General features: G+C 37.2%; 2 protein-coding genes across 11 annotated transcripts in view; both read left to right on the top strand.

The window, feature by feature from the left end:
• Positions 1–27,067, top strand: part of LOC135296195 (dystonin-like) — a 288,180-nt gene that overhangs the window by 175,949 nt on the left and 85,164 nt on the right. For all 10 annotated transcript variants that reach the window (XM_064412231.1, XM_064412229.1, XM_064412227.1 and 7 more), the window contains 13 exons: positions 305–393; positions 1,009–1,141; positions 11,337–11,489; positions 13,474–13,707; positions 15,046–15,327; positions 17,069–17,614; positions 20,054–20,230; positions 22,950–23,073; positions 24,862–25,070; positions 25,341–25,658; positions 25,827–25,993; positions 26,527–26,683; positions 26,927–27,053. In XM_064412231.1, the coding sequence (XP_064268301.1) occupies positions 305–393; positions 1,009–1,141; positions 11,337–11,489; positions 13,474–13,707; positions 15,046–15,327; positions 17,069–17,614; positions 20,054–20,230; positions 22,950–23,073; positions 24,862–25,070; positions 25,341–25,658; positions 25,827–25,993; positions 26,527–26,683; positions 26,927–27,053 (2,716 nt within the window). The remainder of the gene's footprint in view (positions 1–304; positions 394–1,008; positions 1,142–11,336; positions 11,490–13,473; positions 13,708–15,045; positions 15,328–17,068; positions 17,615–20,053; positions 20,231–22,949; positions 23,074–24,861; positions 25,071–25,340; positions 25,659–25,826; positions 25,994–26,526; positions 26,684–26,926; positions 27,054–27,067) is intronic.
• On the top strand, positions 1,639–11,326 carry LOC135298263 (dystonin-like). The gene is made up of 6 exons (XM_064415873.1): positions 1,639–1,647; positions 2,203–7,773; positions 7,981–8,127; positions 8,282–8,497; positions 8,681–8,827; positions 9,783–11,326. Exons 1-6 carry the CDS (start codon positions 1,639–1,641, stop codon positions 10,032–10,034), a joined length of 6,342 nt encoding a protein of 2,113 aa, XP_064271943.1. The 3' UTR covers positions 10,035–11,326.

The raw sequence follows: 27,067 nt of genomic DNA, 5'->3' as shown, positions 1-27,067 counted from the left end.
TGTGCCAGCTATAAGTGATTTTAAATGATTGCTTAATTTCCCATCAAATAGCATTTTGAAATATTGTATTTGTTTTGCCCAATAGTTTTCTAAAAACAGCTTGATTAATCAAAAGACATATAACAATTACTTACTTATATGTAAATGATGCAATTACGATAAATAATATTTCTCCACAGATAGCCAGAATTTTTTTAAAAATCAAGCTCTTTTATTATTGAGATTAGTCCCAGATATAAATAAGGTTTTGTTTGTTTGTTTATGTACATTATTAAGTCTTGAACACAGGTTATTTATTTTTCAGATTTCCCTTCATGAAATGTCAACCAAGAAAGAACAAATAGCTGAAGCTCTGCAGACTACTCAGTCATTTTTAGCTAAGCACAGTGACAAGTATGCCATTTTTTATTTTTCAAATAATGTAAATTAATTGAATCAATACATACTATTTTCTTAGAAAGGAATAGTATCCTTATAGATTTAATTGCATGTCACATACAGTTTGGGAGTTTTTTATCTTCTCATTTGGTGAAGCTTGATGCAATTTTGTTAATTTCAAGAATTTGATTTGGTTTGTATACCTCTGGGCTTCTTAAAATTATTAGATATTTAAAATTTCATTTGAAATCAAAATAATTAACAAATTAGTAGTAAATTAATACTTGAACTCCCTATCACAAGATTATTTCATCTGTGTCTGAAAACAGACAGTTAAAGTTACTAAATTGCTGAGGTATCTCATGACCATGACTCCTTGATGGTTATGTTACCCGTTTTGCCTGGCAATTAGTAAACAAAGGCCCATGCAAAGGTTAAATGCTTCTTTTCCTGAACAACTGCAATCAGGTTGTAGCTTTTTTGAACATCTTTGTAATTAAGCTGTATTTTTTCCAGGCTACTTGTACTAATTTCTGCTACTCATTTTTAAGTAGGCAGATCACTCCCAACAAGTTACAAATTACCCAGAGATCTCCTCCTTCAATTTTTTTTTTTTTTTTTTTGTAATAGAATGACAGATGAAGAGAGACATGAAATGGAAAAGCAAGTTAGATCCCTCCAGGAAAGCTACAGCTTGTTATCCAACGAAGCTTTGAAGCAGCTGCAGGAAGCACATCTGGGTGATGAAAAGATGGAAGAAAAGGTAACAAGATTCAAACATAGATTTCAGTTTCTCTTGAGATTTCTTGCATGATTTTCAAACCACACATGATCAGCAAAAGAAGAAGCTGCAATTAACAGTGTGTGGAAGGAACTAGATATTTAATTGACTGAAGGTGTTGTGTATTTGCTATGAAATACTGTATGTGACCTTACCTGTGCACATGAGCATTCTATTCATCAGACTTCTTTTGAAGAGTCTTAATAATGTGTGCCTTGCATGAAGAAAGATAAGCAAATCATTCATCTCTTAACTCTTCTCTTACAAGCCATTCTTTGACTGCTAGATAAGTCTGTGTTTCTGCTACAAAAATGACACTGTAAAATATCATGTTAATCTCTCCCATATATCACTCAGAAATGTCCTAGAAGTGATCGACTTTCAGGTTTTTTAAAGTTTTTTCTGGGTATGAAAATGGGAAGACATAATTTTCTCTGAGACACTATGAATATATTTGTTAATGGATATTAGTCTTAAATATGGAGCGAGTATTCTCGTATACATACAGAGGCAGAGTCTGTGTAATGAGTTCAAATAATGCTGTCAAACTGACTTCATGCTTTCCATGCAAACTAAATGCAATATTTGGTACTGGAGTATCTGATTCTGTATTGTTGAGTGTATATACAGAAATGCTGTATGCTGTAAACATGAATAGCATGGTTGTGTTGAATCACATACCGTTTCCAAATATTCTAACCTTTCACAGACATTTATAGCATGAAAATGTGCCTTTCAGGTATATGTTCTATTTGCCCTCTCTGCAATCATTTCTTCTATTGTCTTTCACTAACCCTATTTATGTATGCAAAGCATAGGTTCTCAATTCACAGATGCATGTTGGTTTTAAATCTTTTATCACATCGTGTGCTGTTGAATGACTGACATAGATCACTTGTGCATTTGAGCTGCTAACATTCACAACATTCCTCCAGGCCTGGTAAGTACATGTTTTTATGCTTAACATGCTTTCAAAATCAAAATACTATTTTAAACATACAGTCCAAAAATGATGATAACTTTTCTTTTATATTCCTTTTTAGGTGAATAAAGTCATTGCTGGTGTCATTGACCAAACAACTGGAGAAGTCCTTTCAGTCTTTCAGTCTATTTTAAGAGGTTTTCTTGACTATGACACTGGAATTAGATTGCTTGAGAATCAGCTGATTCTTTCTGGAATAATTTCTCCAGAATTAGGAGTGTGTTATGATTTGGAAGAAGCTAAAGTCCATGCCTTAATTGATGAACAGATTCTGTTGCAGCTGCAAGAATTAAGTAATGCAAAGAAGCTTATGTCAGAATCATCATTAGCAAATATTCCCGTTGTTTCAGCTTTAGAACAAGGTCTGATTTCAGAACCTCTGGCTATTAAAATTCTTGAGAATCAGCTTTCAAGTGGGTATTTGATTTTGCCATCTACTGGAGAAAAGCTGTCTTTGCAGAATGCTTTCCAGAGAAATCTCATTTCTCCAACATTATATTCCAAACTCCTGGAAAGACAAGATACGTGTAAAGATCTCATAGACCCCAATTGTGCTGAGAAAATTTCCCTTGAACAGATGGTTCATAGAAGTATAATACATGAAGCAACAGGGTTAAGACTCCTACCTGTGAAACCACAAGAAAAAGGGAGAATTGTGCTAAAATGTGGAAGGAAGGTAACTATTTTGAGGGCAGCCCATGAAGGGCTCATTGACAGGGAAACAATGTTCAGGCTGCTGGGTGCTCAGTTAATGTCTGGAGGTATCATTGACCCTGACTCAGGGAAACGAATGACTGTGGAAGAGGCCATGAGACAAGGGATGATAGATCAGGACACTGCTTGTGGGATCCTCACACGTCAGGTTCAGACTGGTGGAATCCTTTGTCAAAATTCAGGACAGCGCTTGACTGTTGATGAAGCTGTGCAATGCAACTTAATATCATCTACCAGTGCTCTGCTGGTATTAGAAGCACAGAGAGGCTTTGTGGGACTAATTTGGCCTCACACTGGTGAAATATTCCCCGTATCAACTTCTTTGCACCAAGATATGATTACAAATGAGCTGGCATTCAAAATACTGAATGATAGAAAGAAAATAGCTGCACTTTACATTCCAGAAACTTGTGAAATAATCAGTCTTGACAAGGCTGCAGAATCAGGGATTATAGACAGTAATACTGTATCTGTTTTGACCAATGTGACTTTACCAGATAAAATGCCCAATGTAGAAGAATTAAAGTCCCTTTGTAAAAATGCTGCAAAATGGTTATCAACTTATGAATTTCTGCCATCTGTATTTCATGGCTGTGAGGGGGAACATGAAGTTTCTGGCACAGAAGATGCTGTATGTCATAATCTAGATGAAGCTAAGAAACTATTTGTGTCTTACCTGATGGTAAATAGTTATATGGATGCAAACACTGGACAGAGACTTTTGTTATATGATGGACAACTGGAAGAAATAATCAATACGTTGCTGGAAGGTGATAGTGCTGGGTACAATGCTGGTGTGTCAGAAATAGAGTTTAGTAACAAATATGTAAGTTCAAAAGGAATTCACTTAAAGTCAGCAGACAGTGTTCAGGGTGATCTTTCAGGTGCTGAGAATTCTTGTAATAACAGGATATGTAATCAGTTTGATGATTTTGGGAATTACATATCTTCACAAGAAAATTCCCATGTGCGCAGGCCAGATGTTTGCAGTACTCTTGGCACTGAGCAATCAGATTATACACAGGAGATGCAGTTAACTAGCCCTGCAGAACTCAGAAATGTAGTAAGCAGCACTCAAAATTCCATGGAAAGAAATGAACTGAGAGGTGTTTTGGAGGTTTCTGAGTGGACAGAACTCTGTAAGCATAACAATCAGCAGACAAGTTCAGGAAACATTGAAGGTTATCTTCCAAATGACTCAAATACAAGACTTTTATCACAAACAGCAAAAGAAAAAATTTGTGTGGGAGACAGTCTGGATAATGAAAACATGAATGATAAAACATTACAAAATTCCTTGAGTGTGAATGATTTGTCAGATAAGGAAACATGGAAGGAGGTGGAAAAGTGCATGGAGCTGGAAAGGTGCACGGAATATGGGCCTCCCATATTTCAAGCTGACGGTAGCAGAATGGTACTGGATAACAGCAAGAAAGATAATTTTCAGAGAAGTCTTGATCCATCCGTCACTGCAGACACTGAATATAGACTACAAGAGGAATTGGTTAGTCAATGTTGTTTCACACCAAAGTTTGAAGACAATAGATATGGTGCACAACTTCTTCGGGAATATACAGGTCCATCCCTACAGGACTGTCTTTATATTCATGGAAGGCCATCCCTGGAGGATTGTGCTGATTTTCAGAATAAACTGTGTCTAGAAGACAGCATAGACATGCACCATAGGCTTTCATTGGGTGGTGATACTGTCATAGACGATGGCCCACCTCTGGGGGACAGTAACAGCACAGCACAAAGGCTGGCAGAAGAAGAAAGCGATCTTATATTCCACAGGTTGCTGCCTTGTGACACTAGTTCTGACTCATCATTAGAGGGGGGTGATGACATCCCACAGCTTGAGAGTACCTGCTTGCAGCATGGATTTGGTGAGGTAGCTTCTGAAGAGGACAGCTCTCAGTTGGATGATGGTGATGATGATGATGCCTATGAAACACCTCAGGGTGATGATGATGACAGCGATGTCTATGATACTCCACAAATTGATGATGATGATGATGATGATTCCTCTGACACTTCTCAAGGTGATGAAGGGTTTGACACCTTGCAGTTGGGAGATGATGATACACCAGAGCCAGAACTGGCTGGGAGATCAGTTCCATTAGGTTTTCTGGAGGAGAGAGGTGGTCGAATAACCCTAAGAGAAGAGACCAGCTCTTTTCAAGAACTAGCAGCAAATGCTGGAGAGAATGTTCATGTAAATGTGCAAGGGCAGCCTCAGAGCATAACTATAGCTTCTGTAAATACCAAGACTGTGGAAAAAATCCTTGAGGGAAGGGAAAGAACAGGAAGTTTTGGAGAGAAGGAGCATGAGTTACCAGTTACTGTTGAGAGTGAAGGAACAAAGGAAGGAGCCATGAGCTATTTACGGAATATGTATGAAGCAGATGTACAAGACAGGAATGAGGAAGTTGAAATGAAAGCAGAAGGTGACCTGTGTGAGGAGGAATCTGAAGGTACACAGAAGGGGGAAGATTATGAGGAGGATTATGATAGTTATGATGACTCTGACACGGATTCTGACAGTGAAGATGAAATAGATACTTTTTATTCACATCATCAGTGTATAAGTAAAGGTGACCAGCTGTTTATGTCTGTAGAAGATGTAGAAAGGAGCAATGAAAACAATCAGAATATTGATGACTGCTGCTATTCTTTAGGCCACAAGACAGGATATACTTTGCAATTCCACTCTAACCATGAAAATGGAAAACTGTCCCCAGTAATATGTGAATCAATGTCAAATATTTCTGAAGAAAGATGTGTTGGTCTTTCATGTACCAGTGGAGAAGCCAGACAGCAGGAAACAGAAGACGAATATGGGACTTGTATCAAAAGTGAACAGATGCCGCAAGATACTACTGAGCCTATTCAGTCTGAAAATACCTTTGACACTAAATGGATGTCCACTAAGAGTGAAGAGAATAATGACACACAGTTTGGAATTCCAGGTTCTCAGCTTCTTGATGGTACTGTGAAATCTGACATCAATGTGACAGCTTACCTACAGCAAGCTGCTGATGAAGACCAAGGTACCTGGACAAATTTGCTTCTCTCAGAATGCTTTACTGATAGCATGAATAAAGACAATAATACCATGCCAATGTTACATTCAAATCATGGACAGAGACAGAGAGAGGCACAGCTTACAGAAGAGAAAGTATTAAATTATATGGAACAACTAAAGGAAAGTTCATCCCAAATGGACAATAAATTCCTTACAGATACCCCTTACGTGAGTGATAATAGGGACCCAATACATCCAGTCACCAGTTGGAAACATGGTGAAGTAGAAAGAGGTTTTGAAATTCTCACAGAAAATAAAAATAAAGTAAATATTATGGAGGAATGTGGTGTCATGAGGCTAAGTAATAGTCCCATTCAGATGGAAAACCTTGGGGAAATATTTGATGCAACAGTAATTAAAGCTGCTAGAGAAACTCCTGCTGCAAGTAAAGAAAAAGCAAATATTGATCAAGGTTTTCTTGACATTCAAGGGACAAGATCAGATGAATTTAAGAGAGATGGTAAAATTTCTGTTTCTTTAAAACAACATACAGCATGCATAAAAGACGGTGGTCATTCAGAACTCAATAAAATTGAATTCTGTTTTGACGACATGGAAGGAGGGGGAAAAGGTATACTAAATGAAAAGGATTTTCTGCTAAATACGGAAGAAATGCATTCAAGTGAATGTAACACTTACTCTTTTCCCCCACCTGATACAGCGAAGCCAAAGGAGATTAGCATAACAAAACAAACAGAGAGACTTAACTGTCAAAATACTGACAATGTTCTTATAGACATTCCAGAAAACAAAAGCAGCAATGATAGTGAAATTTCCCCCCGAAATGCTTTAGGAAGTATTGAGGATGCCAAAGAATTAGGGGATGGAAGTGAAGTGCAACCTACTGGGAGACATACCCATACCACTGATGTTTCCTCTGCAATTCTGAGTAGCATGGGGACTAAGTTGAATTACGGTGCCCAGAGCAAACATGAGGTGCTGAAAAACACAAAGGGAGAAAATGTCATGGTCAGTGAGACTTCCTCCCTTGGAAATGGTTTCAAAAAACAAATGTCCATGGAGTCATTGCAAAAAGAAATGGGATCCTGCAAAGACTTTCTAGTAAAGGAAGGTATTTCACAATCAGCAGATGTGTCTGATACACTAATGGAAGACTTACAGAATATATTACAAAGGAAAATGAAAATGGGACATGTTTACTGCAAGGAGGAAGATGAACCCCTAAGTTACTCTGATACCAGAACTTTAATGCAAAATTTACTTAAAATGGTTAGAAGCACTCAGCTTGAGAGTGAAATGCCTAGTGGGTTAAATCTGAAGCAAATAAGCAATGCTGTTAGAAATGCATTAATGGTCACCACGCTGAGTACAGAGCCCAAGGACAGTGATGCTCCTTCACTGCTTTGGCCTGATTGCAGAAGTCCTGATCTTCTTCATGACATTCTGAAGCATGAATCCTGCAAGCAAAAGACAGCTGGTTCAGATGAAAGGAAGAGTGAAACAGACATGAAAGCTCCTGTTCCCAAGCTTGCTACTACTGAACTTCTGGAATTATTTCAAATCTCACTTGGAGATGAAAGTACAAGCAAGCTAGAGGAGCTGATAAATGGTTTGCTTAGGAGCTCACAGGTTGCTGATAGCACCACAGAGCATGAGGGTAAAGGCAAAGGAGATGGGGTTTATTCTCTTTCCTCAACAGAACAATCAGAACTTGGATCAGAAATTGATGAAGAGAAAACATTGGCAGACAAAACAACCACTACTTGGAAACGTGATCAGGAGCATGGGAAGACAGAAAGCCTGTCCAAAGGCTTTACTGAACCTGTTTTGAAAACAGAAGAAGCAATCATGGGAGACATCTCCACTAGCATGGTAAGTAACAAGAATATGTGCTCAGTGTCCTGTGTTAGTGGAACTGCGTGGATATTTCTGAGTGCTGGAAAGAACAATTGAAATGGAAAAATGGTTGAAAAATTAAATTATAAATTAAAAATAAATCCTAAGAAGCCCATGGACTTTTATTGCTTATTTTCAAGTCAGTTTGGAAAATATTTTCTTATTTTTAAAACTCATTTTCAGTTTGATGGAGTACAGCAATGTTTAAAGTTAACACAGAAAATGGAAGAACATTTGGCAGTGCTTCAAGATATGAAAAACCACCTAGATAAACAGCAGCCTATTAGCAACAGCCTGGAAATACTAAAAGCTGAACTGGAACAGCTAGAGGTAAGTAAAATGTTCTTTATGCTTGTACTTCAGTGATGGGTGCTAGAAATAGCCCTTAGATTTAAAAAGGGAGATTCAAAATGTAATTAAAGCAATTCAGATTTAAACATTTTTCCTAGTAACTGAAAGCATTTTTTATATATTCTCTTTATAGTCATTTGAATCAGGACTGGCTACCTTTGCAATTATCCTAAAAAAGGACATGAAGCTGGCAGAAGAATTCTTAAAGTCTTGTAACAGGAATATCCCAGAAGAGAAACTTAAAGAGCTAAAGATAAGCTATGACTCTTTGCAGGAAGCATTTTTGGTGGTCTGTGATAGATCTTCAAAACGAGCAAAACAAATAGTCTGTGCTGTTGACTTGGAAATGGTATGTTTTTAGCAGTGTATGTTTTTACCTTGATTTACTTCAAGGTAATTGGGCTAAAATAAAGGAATTTGGATTTTCTTTATTTTATCTTAGTATAAAGATACATGTATGATTCAATTTAATATAGTAGAAAATGTGAGTAGCCTTCAGGAGCATAAATAAATATACAACTTCCCTTTCTAGTCTAAGCTTGCAGGATTACACCAGCAACTTTTAAACCAACTGCAGACATTTTCAGACTGGATCACAGAGAACAATGAAATCGTGAATGGCTTCACAGTGAATACTCATGATATAGAAGAGATGAAGAAAAGTTTACAGCTATTTAAAGTAAGTGCTCTGTATGGTAGGTGTTGTTTCTGACAAAAGTTGCTCCTTATTATTAATTAGTAGCTAGGATTTTTGATTCCTTCTCAATAACCTCTAAAGAGATTATTAGAAGTAATTACTTAAGATGACAACTATTAGATAATCCAGGAATAAAATCTTGTTAATTTGCTTTTTCACTTGCAAAAAAAGTTTCATAAAGTTAGGATTACTGAGAAAGATATTTGTTCTACTTACATTTGTTGCAATAAAATTGGATTTTTATGCATTGTGTTCAGAATCTTTACTGACATTTAATTGTCTTCCAAATCAATTATATGTGAGAACACAAGATGGGAAAAGATAGAAGGTATCTTAATTCCACACTCTATAAAATGAGTAATGGAAAACAAAGCAGATCAAATTTTTAGTAAAGTTCATATACTTAAATATGTATGATTAATAAAAATATTTTAGTTGTTTTAATGTGCTTAAATAGAGTTCCAGAGTAATGGTATGGTCATAGGGGGTCCACAGTACGTAGCTGTTGGCAGAATTTGCCACATTTCTAGAAATGGTGACATTCTTGCTATGGAGTTAAGAATAGGAATGATTTCAAGTATATATTTTGAAATTTCTGGCTCTTCAGACCTAAAAATGTTACATCTAACCTGCCATAAATCTTTTAGAGTTGAAGATCAGTCAGTTTTCAAACATCTATGAGAGACCAAAGAAACAGAGATGTACAAAATCCTGTATTTTATTCCTTGGACACAAGCTGTCCTGAGGCAAACCATGTGCAAGTTCTAACGTCGTACCTGAATGCGACAGTATGATTCTGAGTTTTGATTTTCCATGGCTAAATTGTCTACCAAAAGCATTTTGGGATAAGGGCTGAGAATAGATGGTAGGCATACTTGTGGTTTATTTGTACTCAGTTTTTCTTTGTTGCTAGTAATTGCCTTCACTTCATTTACAGAACAGTGCTGCAGAGCTCAGCTGTAAAAAAATGCAACTGGAGTCCACTGCGTTTGATGTTCAGTTCTTCATTTCTGAACACGCTGAAGATCTTTCTCCTAATCAGAGCAAACAGCTGCTGAGGCTCTTAAATACCACCCAGAAATCTTTTCAGGAAGCACAGGAAGCAATAACTTCTCAAGTGGAAAGTTTAGAGACTCAGTTACAGGCAGTGCAAGAGCTGGGTGATCAGAAGGTTTGCCTTTCTGTGTAAATGTGTGCTGAATGTTTCTGTCTATGGATGAGGAATTTTTATACCAGCATGCAATATTGAGTGTATTTCTATCTTTTCCCTTTTTACTACAGATACATTTGTAGTTCTACAAAAATGATATTGATGAAATTTGTTAATTATCATTTTTGTCTTTCCTTGGTATATTCACAGAAACAGCATATTAAATTAAGAACAGACACAGGTCTGCTCTTTCTAACAATGAGAGAAATTTACTTGAGGTTTCTCCCAAGTGTTGTTTCTTCAGCAGCTCTATCAGTAATTGATCCGAGCTATATTGATCACTGAATTTGCTATTGCACCATTCCATAACACTCTGGTCTTGGTGAAGATTTTCTTTCCCTTTAGTTTGCCAGGTCTGCTTATGTGATCTTTTCTCTAGATCTTCATAGTCCAAAAACCAGATTTGTTAAAATCTGTGTAGCATGGATTGTTTTGACTGACATGGGCTAGAGGGACAAACAGATGATTGAATCAGCCAAGATACTTGCAGTTCTAGGTGTGGGCACTGGGAAAACTGTGAGTCAAGTTGGGCCAGCCACTTCTTCAGCAAGTGTAAGCAGCCTTTTTACAGTGAAAAGAGGCTGCTGATAAGATGCTGCAGCTTAACAGCACCTCCTCTTCTCTCATAGCAGTGCTGTTAGGACTCAGAATCACCACCTCAGGCCCTGGTTTATGTGTAAATAAAAGTGCTTTAATATTCTGAAGACTTTGTATTATTTTGCCATTCCAAGAACATTTCCTTCTACTATATTTTGTGAAAGAAGCATAAAATTGAGTTTAGGAAAGGCACGGATAAGTTTTCTAGGACTTTGTAACAACAATGAGCTTGCATGTTTTGTTCTTCTCTACTGCTTAAAAAGTTCACAATTTCTATTCAGGTAACATGTTATGCATACCAAAAAGAGCTAACTCACATTCACAACTAACCTCTGTTTTGATGTCCTTTTTTTCAGAATTAATAGTGTTTACCACAGGTTTCAAGTGGTTAAGAGACTGGATTTTCACTCCTGCTGTTTGGAGATTTCATCCTTCACATATGTGCATGGCCAGACCTCTATCGGGCAATTCCATCAAACATGGTCTCTTTTACTTAAAACATATTTGAGGTTTATCCATAACTTCTATATGTTCATCTTGCTCTTTATACCACTGCTATCATGTTTACAGCATACTTTAAAAAATATTGCTTTGCAATATTGATGTTCAAAGATTTCTAATGTCTGAGTTCCTGAAGTGAGGATTTTTTGTCTTACTGTTCCATTGTACTTGGCTCTAATATAGGACGTGGCTGAACGGCAGCAGGAATGCAAGGAGAAACTGCAGGAAATCTGTGATTTGCTTACACAGACTGAAAATCGACTCATCGGACAGCGACAGTCTCTTGTTATTGGAGACAGCAAGGCTGAGCTGGAACAATACCAGACCAAACAGGAGGTATGCACAATCCTAGTCAGAGAAGTTAAAGAAGGCTGAGGGCAGAGGAGAGTGACTCGACTCTTTTGTTGAGTAACAAGGCTTGTCATGTGAGAAGACAATAAAATAGATTTGTTTGACCTACCAAAATTAAAGGCTTAGTTGCATGCATTTAAACTGTTGCTTCTGGATACACTCCAGTATGTGCCAGTAGGACAAGAGAAACTTCCAAATGAGGACACACTAGAGTAGGGAGTATGTGCTACACATTTCAAGAAGCACTCTTGAAGCAGGTGTGAATTTTGTTAATATATTAGCTTCAGATTGTTCCTGTTAAATGTGATAAAATCACCCATGTTTATTATGCTAAAATAATTTAGCCAGCTTTTTAACTGGTATCAGGAAGTGTTTATTCCTGTTCAGAGTACTTTGAAAAATTTTGCTGCAATATTTTCTCTTGCCTTAGGCTGTCCATTGCTTCACTCTTGCTTTGTTTTGAATTCTGGTTCTTATTAGTGTTTATTGCAATCTCTTTGGTGTCCTCATGTAGCAAACCCCTTTGAACTGGTTTGCTTTCCTTGCTCTTCAGCTGTATCCAGTAATCTCTAAGCTTTCACTCTGTCCTGATAGAAATTGAGTTTATGCTAGTTAAAGGACTGACGAGTTTGGTACTCTTCTTCTTCCCCCTCCTAGTTTACTAGTTCACTACACTGTAGAGCTCCAACTCTGTAAAAGGAGAAATTTCCTTACTCATCTTGCCTTGCTTTACTTATCTTTGAAGTAATGCATCCAATTTGTCAAAGTTGTTCTTCTAGTCAGTCATACAGACACCCCTGGGGTAGATTTTAATATATCTTCCTTGTCTTAAGGATTTATGGCCTAATTTGGGTATTCCTGGGGAGTCAAGAACTGATACAGCCTCCTTTTTTTCCCACCAGCTGTTTGTGACTGCCTAGCAGACTAGTTGTTATTTTCTGACTGATTTCTTAGAATTGCCATTCAAAAAGTGTGTCTTAGGAGGGAATGGGGGTTATAAACAGTCTTTTTTCTATCAAGTCAGAGCTTTCATCCTCAGTGTGCTGTTTGAAAGGGAGCACAGAGATCTTGGTCACAGGAGAAGCAGGGTCCCCAGGAAAAGATTTCTAATGTACTTGCTGAAGTGTTAAAATAAGCTGCAGTTTTAGCTGCTGTATTCGAAAATTGCTGCAAAATCTGTGGTCTAGAATGAGGATCAAATGTTCTGTCTTGCATCTCCAAGATTGTTACACTGCACAAGAAAGTGAAAAATGTCATTGTTTCAGTAACTGGTGGGAATGTATTCAAGAGTGTTATAATTACAATTAAAGTCCTCTCAGATAATTGTGAGGAAGACTAGGAAAACTGCTTTGGGTAAATTAAAACTAAAGATCTGTCCTCTATGAAATTCAATGAAAGTAAACATTCTTGAGAGACTGAAATGATTGATTACAATAGAAGAAAAAAAAAATTGTACGCTATCTCTGGCCTGAACAAACCCAAGAAATATGGGAAAACTTTCACCCAGGAAAGAATACAATTTTCTGACTTCCATTCAGACAGCTAACTTTCAGCAGCTTTCTGTTAGGATAGTAATGACTAGAATTTGTCAGGAGACTCACTTTACTAACTGCAATGTAGCAGATTTACTTGAGCCTTGATTTCTAAAAAAATAAGATATATGTTCTTCTGCATATGTGGAAACGCAGTATTTAAATCCTTAAACAAAGGGAAAAAAGTGGCCTTAGTCTGAATACAACTGTAAAGAAACAGATTTGCAATTAAAAAAAAAAAGTTTGATTGAGCTGCAACAACATTGTCAGATGTTTGCCTTTGATTTTAATAATTGTCTGCAATTTATTAATGTTTCATGTGCAGCTAGGAAGGACCAGTGTGGTGCTTACCTCTAGAAGATAGTTCCAATAAAGTTAATTGGAAAGATATCATTAATAATTTACTTATTCCTATATGCTTTCTTTTTTATCAAAAGGAGATACAAAAAGACATGAGAACAAGTGCCCAGACACTGGCAGAGATTGTGAAAAATACTGAAGCCTTCCTGAAAGAGAGTGGAGAAAAGTTGTCACAAGAAGACAAGACTATTCTGGAACAGAAACTAAATGAAGCTAAGACAAAGTGTTTGCTCCTTAGCCAGAAGGCAGAAGAGTCCAAAAAAGAGCTGGATAAAGCTATGACAACAGCAATTAAGCAGGAAACAGAAAAGGTTTTTAGGCAACCATTTCATAACTTTGTTCAAACCTTTTTCATGTCTTATGGTATCAGTAGTGCAACTTACTGTTGTGTGGTGGGTTGACCTTGTCTGGATGCCAAAAAGCCATTCCATCAATTCCTTCCTCAGCTGGACAGGGGAGAGAAAATTTAATGAAAGTCTTGTGGGCTGAGAGAAGGGCAGGGAGACATCACTCACAGCGGCTGTCACAGGCAGAACAGGCTTGACATGGGGAAATTAATGTATTAGCAATCAAATCAGAATAGGATAATGAGAAATAAAAACAAAATCTTAAAGATATCTTCCCTCCACCTCTCCCGTGTTCCTGAGCTTAACTCTGGAGTTCCCTCCCTCATTCCCACCACTGGCACCAGGGAGATGGGGAACGTGGGTTGTGGTCAGTCCATCACACATTGTCTCTGCCACTCCTTCCTCCTCAAGGCGAGGACACCCCACACTCTTGCTGTGCTCCAGTGTGGGGTCCCTCACAGAGAAGACAATCCTTCATGAACTTCTCTAATGGAAGTCCTTTCCAAGGGCTCCAGCAGGGTCCCTTCCATGGGGTGCAGTCCTTCAGGCACACTGTTCCAGTATGTGGAATGACAGCATGGGGTCACAAGTTGTGCCACAAGCCTGCTCGAGTGTGGGCTTCCCACAGGGTCACAGCTTCCTTAGGTCATCCATGTGCATTGGAGTGGGGTCTTCCCAGTGCTGCAGGTGGATCTCTGCATCCCCATGGCCCTCCATGGGCTGCAGGGGCACAGCTGCTTCACCATGGGCTGCACAGGGACTGCAGGGGAATCTCAGCTCTGCACCTGGAGCACCTCCTGCCCCTCCTTCTGCACTGACCTTAGGGTTTGCAGAGCTGTTCCTCCCACATGTTCTCACCCCTCTCTTCAGGCTGCTGTTTTTAATGCTTTTTTTTTTACTCTTTTACTACGTGATCCCAAAGTTACTACCACCGTTGCTGATGGGTTTGGCCTTAGCCAGTGGTGGGTCCATGCTGGAGCTGATTGGCTTTGGGTGTGTTGGACACAAAGAAAGCTCCTGCACCTTGTCAGAGAAGCCACCCCTGCAGCCCCCCTGATTCCAAAACCTGGCCAAGCAAACCCAGTACATATTGATAAAGTGTGGAGAGGTTAATAGTATATTTCATCTGGGTAACTAATGAACTGTTGGTTTATTCTCTTATAAAATAAACAGCAACCTCTATATTAACAAAAAAATTTCTTTGATGTCAATGCATTTTAAATGGTTTATTTGTATATTTATTTGATATTTTATGATCTTTAAAGAAGATTTCTAAATTGAAACTGTTACATTTCAATGTAGGTTGCAGCCATAGAACAGCTGGAAGAAAGTAAAAATACAATAGAGAATCTTTTGGATTGGTTATCAAATGTGGATAAAGAAGCGGAGCATGGCCGGAAATTTAAGCAAGTGATAGAACAGAATGGAACACACTTTGAAGAAGGAGATGTGAAAGTTTTGGAAGGAGAAGAGGATGATGTCAATGGGAATCTGCTGGAAATGCAGCAAGACATTGAAACTCGGGTGGATGGACTAGTGAAAAGCGTAGATGATAATTTGAACCAGCAGTACCAGAAAGTCAAGGTATTGTTATTGGGTTTGTTCAACATTTAGGTATATCACTCCTTATTCAGCATAAGTGAACTCAATCTCATCCTGTCTCTCATAGGCTTTGGAGCAAGTCCTAGGAAGATAGTGATACACAGTGCTAGGAATTTCAGCAGTTAGAATGTATTGCACATTTGTCACTTTTTTACTATTACTGTAGTTGTTTCCTGCAAAATAAGAGAAGGGACACATTCTGCAAGGTAAATGTAAAAAATCTTTGTGGTGAATCTGTTATTTTTTGTAGTGAGAAAATTGGTGCAGGCAAATAAAATGCAAAAAGTAGCAATATAAATTCATACTCTTTATGTGACTTTTAAAAAAATCTTTGTGATACCCAGATGATTCATCCCCTTTTAATCCCCTGTGACTACAGATTGCAAATTGCTGCAAATAATAGTTTACTGAAATGATAGTTTTCATTTCCTATGACTTTAACACGTGGGCAAGGCAGTCTTTCAAGGCTTCAGAAGAGTGAGTTACATTAAAATTACGGGAGAGCATTTTAAAAATAGATTTCCCTGGTAAGTTGGAAGCATTTAAAATAATAAGAGTTTAGTTTTCTTTGCTGACTTACGGCTGAGAAACCAAGAACCTTTAGGTGTGAGTTGATTGACACCTTAAAGAAAATTATTATCCTTGTAGCTGATAGTATTTTGGATTTCATTTTTTATTAAAAAAAAACCAAAAACCAAGATCTCAAAAGCAACCTAAGAAAATAAGATTATTGGATTTTGTGTACATGATATTTTTACTTCTATTTTTTTGACAGTTAATTTCTGCACCTAGTGCCTACAGAATAATTGGACACTCCAGTCATGGAAGAAAAACATACTGTTTATTTTACATAGCTATTTTTCATTGGAGACCTTCAAGAATGAAGAATTTTTGAACGACTATATTTAAAATATGTATTTCATTTGGAATATAGTACTAGTTCCTGGACCTAAGTATTTTTATGGGATTGAAAAATTTGAAAGTGCAGACTATGTCTTGATTTTTAATGTCAAGTGGACTTACACTGGACCTGTTTTATAAATAACTATATTTGATAAGAATCATGGCTCTTGATTTTGAAAAATGCAATTTCAAAATCCAAGTAATAATTTTTGTTCACTGAGTGTAAGAAGAAATGTATGTTTGATGCTTTTATTCCTTTAGGTCTGCTTGTCTGTAATGGTAACTACAATATAAGTAATGGGACATAGAGACATTTGATTTGGAAAGTTCCCTACTTTTGAATGTTTTATTTGTTAAATCCCATTTTGAGACAGAGAATTAGGAACATTTTGATTACACTAAGTACAAAACCATAAATGCTAAGCAATAAGCAAATTAATTTTGTTAGGAAAAAAGTTAGAGATTGATAATGTCTAGTTTTGCTCTACAGAGTTGTGTTTTGGAATTACAGGGTAAAATGTCTGTGTGATATATGCATCCAGGTATTGCTGAGTTGCAGTGATACATGAATATTTCCATATGGTCATGGCCTGTACATCTGGAAAAAATTACCATTGAATGTTTTGTAAAATTTTGTTAACTGCACAGAAATATGGTGACCAGGAGTTACACTTTCACTTAAATTACTGAAAAAATGTGGGGTTCATAATAAACAAAATTAAAATAAGAAAAGCCTTTTATAATTTTGATTGTTTTACATATCCTTTGCTAAGGAACCATGTGAGAGGGTGCTGGTTGTAATTTATTCTTTTATTTGTAGGCTCAACATGAGAAAATTATTTCACAGCAGCAAGCTATCATAGTAGCAACTCAGTCTGCTCAAGCACTGCTTGAGAAGCAAGGACATTACCTTACCCCTGAAGAAAAAGACAAGATGCAAAGGAACATGAAAGAGCTGAAGGCTCAGTATGAGACTGCTTTGGCTGAATCAGAACGAAAAATGAAATTGACCCATTCTCTAAGGGAAGAATTGGAGAAATTCGATGCAGACTATAGTGAATTTGAAACGTGGCTGCAGCAGGCAGAGCAAGAACTCGACAATTTGGAGGCAGGGGCTTCTGACTTCAGTGGTATTATGGTCAAACTGAAAAGGCAGAAGAGTTTCTCAGAAGATGTTATATCTCACAAAGGTGATTTACGCTATATTACGATTTCTGGACAAAGAGTTTTGGATGCTGCAAGGTCATGTAGCAAAAGAGACGGTGTGAAGGTTGACAAAGATGGCATCGATACTTCAGCTACGTATGCTGAAGTGCAAAACAAACTGGACAGAGCTTCAGATCGCTTCAAGTCTCTCTATACCAAGGTAAGTTTTATTTATACTGAAAGGAATGACTGCTGTGATTGATTTAGCAATTTGTGTAGGCAGAAGCTAGTTGATAAAACAAACACCATGAGAAGTTGTAAGTTCTTTGTTTCTCGAAGTTGGATAACAGAACAAGATGCTTTTCTAGAAGATCTACTTTAGTCAAGTGTCAAACTATTAAAGGTCTGTATGAATCTTACTTTCTACTTTGTGTTATAAGGATGAAATGAGACCAGAGTTCATTGTTCTTTCCAGCCTTAAACAGCCTCTGAGACTGTGGCAGCTCAGAATGCCTTGAGTAATGTTTTGGGGTGGAAAGAAATTGTAATACTTTCAGATGTATATTGTTACTTTATGTCACTTGCAATACTTTACACATCTGTTTATTTACTTGGCTCCCTACTAATAAAAGGAGTGTAAAAAGAGAGAGACTATGCCAAATATAGCATGTAAAATTTTAATTTTAATTTGTATCTTGAAATGATTTGTCCTGATGTGACCTTTGTTGTCAGCACTAGGCCTGAAAGAACTTAGTGATTTAAGGACAGCAATTATTTTTCCACTGCTCTGCCAAGAAAACATTTTATCCTTAACAATATCAGATTAGTGTCTAACTAATGAGTAATTAGCAGTGCAAAATCCTCCATGTACCTTAGAGAGAGAAGATAATCTAGCTTTCTGTGCCTGGTTCACATATGGAATCTAACTGATAGAACTAGACAAACATCACCAACTAGTCTCACATGCCAATTTCCAGCTGTTTTAAAGAAAGACAACTGTTCTTCAATATTGATAATACTCCAGAACTGTGAACTTCTGAGTTAATTATTAATTGAACCATTGAAGAGAGGGTTGCTGTCAGTAGCCTTTGAGTGTGCTATTTCATTTCTCTAAGATCATAGGTTGAAACTCTTTAGTAGAGCTTCAACGTCCACTGGTGCAGTGTTGGTCTGCAACAGTGGCCATCTTTATCTGGAAATGTTTCTCTCTTCAAGGTTTTCATGTTCAGAAATGTAAATTCTATAAAGACATGTATTTGATTATGTGGTTAAAAAAGTAGTGTAAAACTTGTTTTCTCAGTTTGTCAAGACAGCTGCTCATTTACAGAAGCACATTTTCCTTTTCCTGTTTAACTGGAATGAATAGGGCAGCTAAACTGACAACACTATTGACATGTTAGATTTCTCCAATTGGTTTATTGAATTACTTTGAGTATGAATGTAAATATTTCATAGCAAAATTTTCAGAGCTTATTTTTATGCACGTAAAATTCCCATGCCAGCAGCTCGATTTGTCAATTTTCCAAATTCTATCCTTTCTATATTAGCAGGGTTATAAGAGACATGCTTTAAATATTTGACAATAAATATGCAGAACAAGGCAGACCTTTTGTGTCTTCAAGGACAATTCTAAAAAGTGAGATTGTCCATATTTAGTGAGATTTTCCAAGAAAATGAAAAATTTTAAATTCGTAAATGGATTGATAGTAACCTTTTTTGCCTTTTTTAAAAGTTTCTTGCTTTTAATAAATACTTAGATTGCTTTTACTTTTATATATGTGTATTTGCACATGTGTGAGGCATGATTTTATAGGCTTGTATGTTGAAGGAATCCTAAAGTCAGTTCTTGGTTAACTGGTTACATAAATAAGCATGTTCTATGTCTGCCCACCAGATGGAGACCAAGTACCATTTGTGAATATTAAATACAGTCTCTCGAAGGTTCAGAATATAAATATTTAATGTAACTGTTTATAAATATTATAACTTGGTACAATCAGATTTTGCTTGTGAAATCATCTCCAGAAAGTCTGAAAGAGTTTCATTGACTTTTTAATGTGACAATTCACTTTAAACATTTTGGGGCATGCTAACATATAGGACTAATAGGATCTTGTTCAGATGACATTTTTAAGTGAATAAAACAAAGCATGTGTCCAATACCAAGCCATATCACTTTGGATTCACTATGCAGATAAGGTAGTTATGAAAACAGTTCTCCACTGTCTGTATTTGTATCAGCATACATATCTTTCCTGATTTATAAAAAAAATTCTTGCTTCTGGTGTCTTTCTACATTTCTACTTTCCACTTGCTTTCTACATTTTTGGTACCAGAGTTCTGATAAAGAATCTTTATATCACTGAATCAAACATTATTCCTGATGTTTTCCCTATTCTAGTACAGCAAGTAAGATTCCAGTTTCCCACCTGCATCAGTGATTTAATCCTAAATCACCCTTTAGGAGCACAAACTAATAACATCTGCATAGCCTGTCCAGCTGTCATGTTTTAGTTCAGAAATCAGTTAGACAGTGAAATGATGGCAGGAAAAAATGATGCAGTATTACAGGAAGGAATGTATAACTTTGAGATCGGTATGAAATGCAGCACGCAGTTAATGCCTGCATATTTGCATGTTTCATTTTTTACTCTTTTAGTGTAGCATCCTTGGAAATAACCTTAAAGATCTGGTGGATAAATACCAGCATTATGAAGATGCCTCATCTGGACTTCTGTCAGGTCTCCAGGCCTCTGAAATAGCTGTGAATAAGCAACTATCAGAGCCAATTGCAGTGGATCCCAAAAATCTCCAAAGACAACTTGAAGAAACCAAGGTGAAAAGCTTTAAAATGCGGCAGCACTTTTGTTCTAAAAGGAACTGCTTTTTGTCTGGAAAAAACAGGATGATTTAATATAATCCAAGTGGCTGCAGGCCAAATTCCTGCCTTGCATGGGGGCATGCAGCTTCTATGGTTCTGAAATGTGCATGTCCAGAGCAATATCTGAAAAGCACTGGGTGAAAAAAAAATGGGGTACCAAGATGCCATTAACAGTGGTGAAAGCAAGATGTGTTTTATATCTCTTAGCAAATGATAGGGTGAAATCTGGAAAGCTTTTGAACTAAGAAAGATTAGTGATTATGGTTTGCTATCAGAATAAGGCTTGGATAGAGTTCCACATAGAGAAGTCCATTTGATTGTTGTCTGTGACTCTTGATTTTTTTTTTCTGTTCACATTTGTGTGTTACTTCATTATGAAAGGGCTCATACCAGGTAAACAGTGTGATGTGAGTAGTCTGTCTGCCTGTTTCAGTTTCACCCAGTGCTATATACCCTGCAGAGAGTGAATTAACATAATTTGTGTTGCACAGAAAAATAGTGGGGTTTTTTTTTTATTTTTTGCCACTGAGGATGTAATTCATGACTTTATGTAAATCCTAGTATAGGCAAGACAAGTTAGTGATAGAGCTTGTGAAAATAAAACTCTGGACATCTGTATAAAGTGTAGATTTGGAGAAGGCTTTAGGAAGCCAAGTATATGGTGAGTAATACAAAGTTTCATACAGTCTTCATCTTTGAACTGACTGATATATTTTCATAAACACATTCAGTCACCTATACTATAAAAATGCAAGACTATTTGTTTTTTAGAGAGCAAAATGATGGTCAGGCACTTCCTCACTGTTTTGTCTGTGCTGGGTGAAGTATCAGTGCAGGTCAGACATTTCCTATTGAAAAATCATAGTCAATGGCTTTTGGAAAGTACATGCTTTAACCATTTCCCTCACATCAGCCAGAGCGTAGTTACCTTCATCTATGGTGTCTTTCAAATTGGCCACTGGAAATGCCCAGCACTGTGGTGCATGACAGCAGAAGGAGACAAATCACAGCTGTGTTTAAGACAAAATTAAAGGTGTAAATTGTGAACTCCTAACAATTGAATGTTTAGGTACATTTGTGCTTCCAAGCACTAAAGGAGTAGGAATAAAACCAATTACAATTTGAAGTTTCATTTAAACATTTTGTTCCTTATGCCAAAATGAATTATATTCTCTATAATGCAAATTTTCATGGCTGTAATACAAAAGGAGTGAGTACTAGGGTTCTTTTTATGAAATGTCTACATGGATTACTTGCCACACAAAAGAGCACTCAATGGCTATGAGTTGGGAAGAAGGGAGAGGGTACAAAATGTCAAAAGATTCAAAGGAAGAGAAAAAACAGGAGGCTGAAGAAAGCAAGCCAATTAATGAAAGCAAAACAAAGAGTATTTTGAGGAAGTCAGGTGTTGCAAGTTAAAGCTGTCCCTTGTAGTCAACACATGCAGCTGATAATCCAGCTAGACACAGACCTTGGCAGCATGGTGAGCTCTAATCATTTTATGGGGATTAACTGTTCTTCAGAATATTCTTCACTGCCTCTGGCATCAGCTTGCTTGCCTTCTGTTAGCATACAAGGTTTTCTGGTACATCTTTTTCTTTCTTTCTTTCTTTTCTTTCTTTCTTTCTTTCTTTCTTTCTTTCTTTCTTTCTTTCTTTCTTTCTTTCTTTCTTTCTTTCTTTCTGTCTTTCTGTCTTTCTGTCTTTCTGTCTTTCTTTCTGTCTTTCTTTCTGTCTTTTTCTTTCTGCACAAGTGCTAGCCTAAGCCTCTTCAGATCTCTCGGAGGCTCATTGTGTCAAATGGGGCAGCAAGATGATGTACTGTGCTCTTATGCTCTGGGTACCAGTGCTGAATGCACTGACAAGACTTTTTTTGTGCTGGCAGGGCACATAGGATTACCTTTTCATTCATATATTCATTAAGTATCAATGAATATAAAAAAAAATAAATGAGATGTCCCTTCATTTTGGACTTGTGTAAGTTTCAAGTGAATCAAAACACTAGCACAGAGGCCTGAAATAATTTAAAGATTATTTACCCTAAAGTACTCTTACACACTAGAGAGATAAAACCACTAGAAATTGATTCAGCCTTACTGTTTTAATTGACTGGCGAAAATCATGGCTGGGCTAGTCTCTGAACATGTGTTCCTTGGTTAGATGGACAAACCTAGGCAAAATTCAGCCACACTGCTTTGGGGGTTCCTGACTGTGAAGGCAATCATCTTGTTTCAAGCTATTCCTGTTTGTGCTACAATATCAGCCTGATCCTTTGTCAATATCACTGCTGGTGAATGTGTAACTGCTGCTGTTGATTGTATGCTTTTCCCTCTGAATTGTTCTTAGATGCTGAGTTGAAAAATGTGTTTATAATAGTCTGTATAAATGGTCTTTAGAAACAATTAATCAAAAGACACATTTGAAGTTACATGCAAGAAATAAATTGGGTCAGACAAGTATTCTACAACATAAGGTAAAAAAGATGGTGCATGAACTAAAACAAGGGCCAGAAGGTTAACAGCAGCCATAGCCACTGGTCAGGATTTTTCTTAAGGAGAGGTCATAAATTGAGTTAGTTTATTCCCAGTACTAAGTTTAGGTTCTGTGACATATCACAAGTCTTGCTTATATCAACTGTACTGAAAAGCATAACTGATAATAGTGGAATTTTACAGGTTCTTCAGGGACAAGTATCTAACCACCAAATTGCTGTAGAAAAACTGAAAAAAGCTGCTGAAGTGTTATTGGACACAAGGGGAGAGTTGACACCAGACAAAGATGAGATTCAGAAAACATTGGGTAAAACATTTTCTTTTGTTATTGCCTCTTTTTTATCACTTGTGTTTGCATGCAGGTTCTGGAAGAGAAAAATTACAGATCTTCCATATTCTTATGTCATTGTTCGAGTCCATGTTTTGTTGAGTCAGAAGTCATTACAACACACCAATTTTATTGTTGGTCCCTCTTCTCCTTCATATGCTTTTCACTGTCATTTCATTTTTTTCTTTTTACAGAAATAGGGATTGCCAAGCAGAGGTAATGATTTGCTGAAGACCATAAATTCTCCAGAGAAAAATTACTCCAAGGAGCCTGTTTACAAGCAGTTATTTGAAGTTTGCTTAACTTAGGAATTACTTTCTTTTAACTTTATGAAACTGCCTAGGAAAGGGTTGACTTTGGTAGGCTGCCAGGTGCCCCCCCACCCTCTCTCTGACTCCCCTTGCTCAAGTGGATGGGGTAAAAATTAAGATAGAAAAGCCCACAGGTTGATGTAAAGATGGGGAGATCACTCACTTTTTACTGTCATGGGCAAAATAGACTTGACTTGGCAAAAATTGACTTTCATTTATTGCCAAATAAAACAAGTTTGGGAAATGCAAAACAAAGACAAACTACAGCAACATTATCCTCCACCCCACTCTTTTTTCCAGGCTTACTATCACTCCTTCCTTCCCAGCTAGTCCCCCTCCCTCCCTGCCAAACAGTGCAGTGTGGATGGGAAATGGGTGCTTGTGGGCAGTCTGTAATTTCTCTGCTGCTGCTTCCTCCTACTTCCTAAATCTTTCAGGCTAATATTGTTCCAGTGTGGATGTAGGCTGCATTTCCTTCAGGAAATGTCCACTTTCTCTAGCCTGGGTCATCTATGTGCTGCAGTGTGGTTATCTGCCCCTCTATCCTCCACAGGCTTCGGGGGAATCTCTGCTCCAGCACCTGGAGCCATCCCTCTTTCTTCTCTGACCTTCATGTCTGCAGGGCTGTTTTCATACTTTCTCAGTCCCATGCAGTATTTTCCCTTTTCTTAAATGCATTTTTCCAGTGGCACCACCAGTTTGGCTGAGGAGCTCAGCTGTGCCCTGTGATGGGTCAGCTGGAGTTGGCTGGAACCCTCTTCAGTGGGTTCAGCCCTTGACCTCCTCTCACATGAGCCAAAAAAACTTCTTATTAACAAACCTTTACCAACCACCAAAACCTTACCACCTACACCTAATACTCTTTCCTGTCAGTTGTGAGAAGTAGCACAGCATGACATTCACCTGTCACTGTCAGAAGTTTGAAGATGCTCTCTGTGTATCACCCAGCTATTTCTTAATAAGTAACTTGCAGAACAACAAAATAGAACAATGGTGGCTTGACTCTTTGGAGTTGATGATAAAACTCTACGGGTGGTAAATGGAACTTGTAGCTTTCAGAGAGTTATTTTGAAAGTGTTGGATGTGTAATGAAGAACCATCTGGAAGAACCTCTCAGATATCACAGTAACATAAGAGACATAATTGTAGAAGACCTGTCAATACTCTACTGTTTTATATCTTGGGAACAGTCAAGAGCTGTCGTAAGCTAGAGCTACATGGAAACCAGTTTCTAACACTGGGAACTACAGCTGTATGCTACTCCCTCATTTCCCTTGTCTGATGTGTTTCTTGGCTCTGTTTGAAGTTGTTGGTCTTTGCTTCCATATTTTTACTGACTAAAGCTGACTTGATTCTAATGTAGAAATTTTTGACTCAACTGGCGAGTGCTGGTGAAGTAAGCTAAAAGCTTAGTTTGGCTAGAAGAAGAAATTGAAATATATCTTCTCTTTATCAGATGATATTGTGGAAAGATATGACAATTTATCCAAATCTGTGAATGAAAGGAATGAGAAGCTTCAAGTAACTCTGACACGATCCCTGAGTGTGCAGGATGGTTTGGATGAAATGCTTGATTGGATGGAAGGAGTTGAAAAGAGCCTTAAAGAACAAGATCAAGTGCCTTTGAATTCTGCTGCTATTCAGGACATTATTAGTAAAAGCATTGTAAGTAGCATTCTTTGGAAAAAGAAACAGTTGTTTGATAGTTCAGATTTAAAGAAATAATTAAAATCTTAGGTTGGCACCTTTTATGGATTCTAAATACTTACTAAAGAGGACTGTTGTGTGAAGTGAAATTGCTCATAAGGATTTTTGTAGCTGAAATAGATTACACTGATGGTCTAGCTGTAGTGGTTTGTTGCTTTATATGGTCGATGAATTTCACTTGTTAAAATTTAATTGCAAGTAATACAAAGTAGTTCTTGTATGTTTCAGATGCTAGAACAAGACATTGCAGGTCGCCAAAGCAGTATAAACACTATGAATGAAAAAGTGAAGAAGTTCATGGAAACAGCAGATCCATCCACTGCATCCACACTGCAAGCTAAAATGAGTGAGCTTGCAGGACGGTTTTCTGAAGCAAGTAACAAGCATAGGGAGAAGCTTATGAAGATGGAGGAATTGAAGACTAAAGTGGAGTTATTTGAAGGTCTTTCAACAAAACTTCAATCATTTTTAGATGAGAAAAACCAGGCTCTAAGTGAAACGGAGGCACCAAGAAAGGATGTTAGCGAAGTGTCTCAGTACATGCAGGTACTCTAGCATTCAATTTGTGTGTGTTGTGGGTTCTTAGTCTAACTCATCTTAGTGACTGAATAAGAAACAAGGCAAGTTTTGGTTGGTTGGTTAGCTAAAATCAAGAGTTTAATTTTAACAAGAGATGGTAAAGTCTAATATGAAGAATGTAATCCTATTTTGCAGGAAGCTAGTGTAGAATTGGCCCAACACAAGAAGGATCTGGAAGTTTTGAAGCAGCTTCTTGAAGAACTTTCATTCCATGCTCTTCCTGGAGATAAAGCACTGGTATCAGAAAAAGTAAATGCTTTGTCAAAGAAATTCAAAGAGGTAGAGGAGACAATAAAAGAAAAGTAAGTTGGATAATCAAAGTGTTTCCATTTTGTTTAATAACACAGTGTGAATGTTGTGATTACTGCTATCCTTTTGTATATAGTCTGAAGATATTGCAGTTGACCAGAGTAAATAAAGCATTTTTTTCTTGGAAGGAAAAGATTGTACTTGAAAATGCATTTCTAGTTAATCTGTCTGGCCCAAGAGCTCTAAAAAAGGCCATAAAGATATGTAATTTTTCCAATTTTGTGACATCCACAGGATTCTTGGCAATTTTAAGAAAACCCTACTTCTCCCCTTCTGTAATAGAACATAAATTGCTGCTTGTGTATATTGCTTTAGAGTACTATTTGGCATCAGGCTGCAAAGGGAAACTGGAGAAATTCCATATAAGTTACCTTTGCAGTAAGACTGGGTTTTGCACATTCTTCTTAGATCCATAAAATTTGCTTTTGACACTTTGAATTTAGGAATAGTAATATCAGATTAATAATATTTGTTGGTTTAATTATTAGAAGGAATACTGTCAATTCCTTTGTCTTTAATTGTCTAGAGAAGAGGATGTATCATCTTGTCAGAAACAAATGGATGCTTTTGAGCTCCTTGTAGAATCATTAAAGAAATGGATAAAAGAGACGACAGAACGAATTCCAGCAGCACAGCCCTCTCTGAATACAGAGGAGTTAAAGAAACCTTTGGAAGATACATTGGTAAGCCTTTGTAGAAGTGAAATCTGGCTGAGGGAAATAAGGTACCGCTTATTAATACTGAAATACAAATTTAAGGTGTAAGCAGTCACAGTAATTGGGACTAGGATCTGCATTTACAGTCCCATTTGCTTTTGTAAGTTTGCAACAGATTCCCAAGCAGCAAAGCTGTTCCTTTCTGTACACTAATTCTCTTAAGTTTGAAGTCAGTTTTGTAATAAACAAATTATTATCTTTTATAACCAGAATTTAAAAGATGAATGGACATTAAAAGCACCTGAACTGCAGAAAATGAATAGCAGAGGAACTTTGCTGTGTAACTTAATCACTGCTGTGACTTCTCCTGCAAAACTGAGAGCAGTTGCCAAATCAGGTATGGTTTTGTAT

Source organism: Passer domesticus, chromosome 3 (genome assembly GCF_036417665.1).
Source record: "Passer domesticus isolate bPasDom1 chromosome 3, bPasDom1.hap1, whole genome shotgun sequence".
NCBI lineage: Eukaryota > Metazoa > Chordata > Aves > Passeriformes > Passeridae > Passer > Passer domesticus.
Note: the sequence above shows the minus strand (reverse complement) of the source record. Positions and strands in the feature narration are given on the sequence as shown.